Genomic DNA, 5000 nt, shown 5'->3' with positions numbered 1-5000 from the left:
AGGCATCTTTATTTTTCATCTTAACATACAGACAAAAATAACACTGTTAAAATCGCACAATTAAAGGTTTTGTTAAGAGTTTGAACATGTGAGAATGCTTGTGATGGATATAGAGGGATTACTGAACATGAAAACCTGCAGCTGTGTATTGCATCTATGCTCCGTATTACAGAATCAATGGTTGGAGCAAAGGTGCGGAGTACATAACAAGCTTTTCACAAATATCATCATTCAGCAATATCATATCCTCCCAACGGGTCCTTCCCTGCTCCAGCTCCACCTTGGCCCTGCTTGTTAATCATCACTTACACCTGCTTTAGATTATAGACTCATTAGTACCAGTGAATGTAGACCTCTTTCCCTGGCTCTTAAGATCTCTTTTGCATTTCTACAATACTAGGTCCTTTAGTCCTTTAGTCCTTTTTGCCTTAGTGCAGTTTTACTTGTTTTTTTAAACTGCATGTTTTTTCAGTAATAGATTTGCCTGCAGCATCTGATCCCTGCTGATCCCTGCTGATTGTTAGGACACCAGTTTGGGTTGTTGCTAATAAAACTTTTTTGCATATACAGCCTGCTTCCAGTTCATCATCATGATCTCAATCTACCATCATGGTACAAATATTTCAACTCTCACATAACATGTCTTTACCTAATCTATGTGACCAATGCAAGCTTTGTTGTATTTAATGGAAATAAATTTTTGGTAATATCTTTATTTGTTTTCATGATAGAGTACAGCACATTCAAGGCTTAAAACAAATTCTAGAAATAAGGATTCAAATTTGTTGAGTTTTCACAGAAAATATGAGCGTTCCTCCATATCTGTTCACTTAATTGATTTTATTGTAATGAATTCACTTAATTAATTTGCACCTAAGCGCAGTAAATATCTTTGGATTGGCTTGCATAGGCTTACTCTATAAAATAACCTAGAAGCATCTTATGCAGACCTGGAAAAGTGCTATTCTGGTGAGGTTATCTGTTTCTCCATGGCCTGCAATATCATGGCAAGTTCTTGGTGAGATCACTATCAAAGCCTGGGCTTGGGCCTACAGTGCCAGCTTTGCTCATATCTATACCAGGTTTTCATGAAATATGTACGAGGCTATGCAACATGCACACTCTCATCCCTGCAGTGAACTGCAAAAATAAACACGGCCTTACTGCATCAATACCCGACAGCTGCATCCCAATGTTGATGACGACCACAGAGAGGACCTGCCAGCGGACGGTGCGGTCTAGTAGGAGCTGCCACACAGACACAGTCTCCACTGTAGACAGGGAGCGCTGCTCCTCCTGCATCTCTTCAATCTCAGCCTGGATGTTACACTTGGCCCTGTACCACTTCAGAGCTGCAGGATACAGATGAGCATTAGACAAAAACATAGAAGGTCACATTCAAAAAACAGAATTTTATTTAACTGACATTTAAACGATTAAATTCCGAAATCAAACAAATCTTTAAAACAATAGAGAATGAACCAAGCTGGATATTTCACCTGTGATGGTGGCATGGACATTGTGCTTCTCAATTAACAAATAACGAGGACTTTCTGGAAACCATGGCAACAGCATCACCTGGATGAATGTTGGGACAACCACCAGGGAGAGTAACAAGGGCCAGTGTTCTTCCTGCCAGTCAAAGCAGCACAGGTATACTTATAATATCAAAATGATGAAGAACTAATCTATAATCCTCACCTAGCTACAATGGAATATAACAACATACAGTTCTGTTTGCCCCTGTTCTTTTTAGACCGGTCAGCAAAACTCTACAAGAAAGAAATATTGTTTAATAAGTTTATAATAGAACTATTCTCTCATGTACCTTTCCAAGGAGTTCATGCAGACCCAGAAGCTGAGCAGAGAAGACCCCAGTGCAGATAAAGATACTGGGCATGAGGCCCAAGAAGCCTCTCAGGTTTTTAGGAGCAATCTCCCCCAGGTACATGGGCACCACACTCAGAGAGATCCCTGGAATAGGGAAAAGGACCCACCACAGGCTAAAGTTAAGCTGCATTAAAAATCTCTGCTGTTCAGTTTCTGACACCATGTTACCTGAATGTACTCCTGTGATGAAACGACCACAAATGACCATCTCAGGTGAGTTGGAGATTCTGCTAAAGCCCAGAAGGGAGCCTGCTATGAAGACCAGCACAGTTGAGTTGACCACGGTTCCTTTCCTGCAAAGACCGACACACTGAGTCCTGTTCCTGCCACCACTCATTAAGCTAGGGCACTTATGCTCAACAGCCAGCCACCAGGGAGTTTAACTATCAAAACCAGATAATTGATGTTCCACGACCGCAGTGCTGAGTAAAATAGCTGGCCTCCTTGATTAGTTCTATCAGGTGGTAAACTTTCCCTGTGATTTACACCCAGCTGTGCCATGCTCTGCGTTATGATGGCCTTAGTCCTATAAAACACTTTGCTGGGCCAAAATTGATTAGAACATTAAATGGAGTTGTGAATCATCATCTTTCATTTGCATTTAAATGTCTGCAGTCTAATCTTGTGGTTCCCGTGAGATGCTCAGAGCAGACGAGACAAGTGCAGGAGTGCCCATTTCCCTCTGTGAGCATGTCAAAGAACTCTGTCTCACACTCCTACATGAATGGACCTAAACATACATTCCATCATACATTAGTATAAGCTGTCAGGTTAGCATTTAATTTTATTATTCTTTTGTTTGTTTGTTTGTTTATATCAATGCTACATTTGTAATGGTGCCAGTCAGTCAGTGAGAGAAGTTTGGAGTCTGCAGGGCAGTACAATGACATTGTCTCTCCTCCATAATGTGCCCAAGGTCATCCAGAGTGGTAAGAGAGGTCAGATAGGCTAACAGATGAGGTGGCATGTAGGCATACCTCACTGGTCCTCACACTCTGGAGAGTACCTGGCAGAGTGACCAGTCAGAGCCAGATGTTTTGGGGCCTCCTCTTGACTTACCTTCCAAATTTGGTGACGAGCATGCCCACCATCAAGGAGCCGATCAGGCCACCGATGGCAAAGATGGATACGGTGAGTGAGTACATGAGCGTCAGGGCCTCCCCGTTGAGCCCAGTCCCATTTCGACTCACAATGGTATGGTTATAGAAGTCCTTAATGTACTGTGTGTGTGTGTGTGTGTGTGTGTGTAGGGAAAGGAGAGAGAGAAAATATTGCATAATGACCCACAATCCTGTAAATGAATTTTACTTTGCATTATGAATGTAAGCAACAGTATGGCATCATAAGAACCTATTTCAGATCAAATGTTTCAGATTTAAAGCTCCTGTTAATACAGAATTATCAGACTGGAAGAACTGGCTTCAATCAACATGTGGCAATCACTCCTTTGAGTCTCTGTCTCTTTCCCTCTCTCTCTCACACAGTCATTCTGCATTCTCAGGTCACATTCAGGTCACATTGCATGTTCCTCCTGTGTGGGTTTGCTCCATGTACTCTGGTTTTTAAATTGGGTGTCTTTAAATTGGCATGGTGTGAATGAGTTGTGACCCTGAATTGGATTGAGGTGGTTTAGAAGGTGAATTAATTAATGTCCTGTGTGATCCATCAAGTGAATGTTCTATAGCTCAGCACAGTTTTGTGCAACTTGAAATCTGTAGTCAGTGTGTAGAGTGCTAATAGAGTGCTAAAGAAGTATCAAAACCACTTTCAAGAGAAATATAACTGCTATAAGACAAAGAAATAACAAACAGGAAAATTAGAATTTTTTCATCATTAACAGACTAATGGAGCAGGGCAAATAGACCTCCACTTATTGTACATGAAGATGTGCTAGAGGCAGTACAAAATGGCTAAAACGTTCTGTCATTGACTTATCCAACGCAGCTCCATGTTTTTGACAAATAAACCCTACAGCTACAGAAATCTCCATGATGTTTAAGCATGTTGCAATTCCAGAATATAGTAGTCATTTCTCTTATTCTAAAAGAAGAAGCAGGAGAATCATGATAAAGTAGCATGGGCCACATTCCCACAGTTTAAGCCAGGGTTTGTTTTAGCCACATGGCCCATACCATCCACATTCCTCATCCAATGACAAATGCCTCACACAGAGCACCGCCTCTGTGGAAATACTGTTCACACTACCTCTCCAGAAACCTTTTTCCATTAGATTCTAGAACTAGGGCATATTGATCAATAACAAATATGGGTAGGCCATACAGACAGGGAAATGTTTTTCTGATAAATTGTCAGTTATTTATATATATATATATATATGTGTGTGTGTGTGTGTGTGCGCTTCTGTATGTGCTCTCTCCACCCACATGATACACGATGCAATCACTGAATTATTCGTTATTCCCTTCACCTGTGCCTTGTTTCTTTGTCCTTATTTAATTGGCTTATCCAGTCTGCACCTTCTTAACAGTAACATTTCCTACTTGTTTTTATTGACACCTTTGTGTGTTTTTCAGTAAACATCCATTGTTTCGCCCTATAGTGCTCTGCTCCTGATTGAGATGTCTAGCAGTGTTCTAGACTTACCATTTGTTTTTCAGAATTAAAATTCCGGAATATTTAATCAACCCACTGACTCAGCACTTACCATGGCAGGAGAGTTGACCACAGCCAGGTTAAAGCCATAGAGCATAGAACTCCCAAATGAAGTGAGGACTGCCACTGCCAGCAGCGACAAGGTGACGTGCTGCAGGAAGAGAAGGAAAAGATAAAACAGCTAAGATTAAAATCAAGCGTAAAATACCGGCTATGCTCCAGTGTGAGCTAATCGTAATGCAGTTGCAAAGAGGGACATACCTGACACACCTGCATAAATAAACTGATAAACATTTATTCGTCAGTGCTATCAAAAGCTAAAGCCACTGGGGGTCACAATTCTAGACATCATAGGTATTTAAATGAATTAAAAGGAATAGCTGCAGAAAGACAGTGACCATACCAAATGGTTTGGCCTTCATCTACTTTAGTGTCAAATGACTAAAGACAAGCAGACCTACGAATGTTCCATGCAGACAAAAATGCATGATCAAATA

At 41.0% G+C, this 5000-nt stretch overlaps 1 protein-coding gene across 1 annotated transcript in view; it reads right to left on the bottom strand.

The window, feature by feature from the left end:
- The window catches only part of slc2a15a (solute carrier family 2 member 15a), an 11327-nt gene that overhangs the window by 5356 nt on the left and 971 nt on the right, over positions 1-5000 (bottom strand). The window contains exons 2-7 of the mRNA XM_027022974.2: positions 4556-4654; positions 2950-3110; positions 2059-2183; positions 1829-1974; positions 1500-1632; positions 1165-1352 (exon numbers count right to left, since the gene is read on the bottom strand). Coding sequence (XP_026878775.2) covers positions 1165-1352; positions 1500-1632; positions 1829-1974; positions 2059-2183; positions 2950-3110; positions 4556-4654 — 852 coding nt within the window. The remainder of the gene's footprint in view (positions 1-1164; positions 1353-1499; positions 1633-1828; positions 1975-2058; positions 2184-2949; positions 3111-4555; positions 4655-5000) is intronic.

This window comes from Electrophorus electricus, chromosome 11, assembly GCF_013358815.1.
Source record: "Electrophorus electricus isolate fEleEle1 chromosome 11, fEleEle1.pri, whole genome shotgun sequence".
In the NCBI taxonomy this organism is placed as follows: Eukaryota; Metazoa; Chordata; class Actinopteri; order Gymnotiformes; family Gymnotidae; genus Electrophorus; species Electrophorus electricus.
This window is presented reverse-complemented; position numbering and strand designations above follow the sequence as displayed.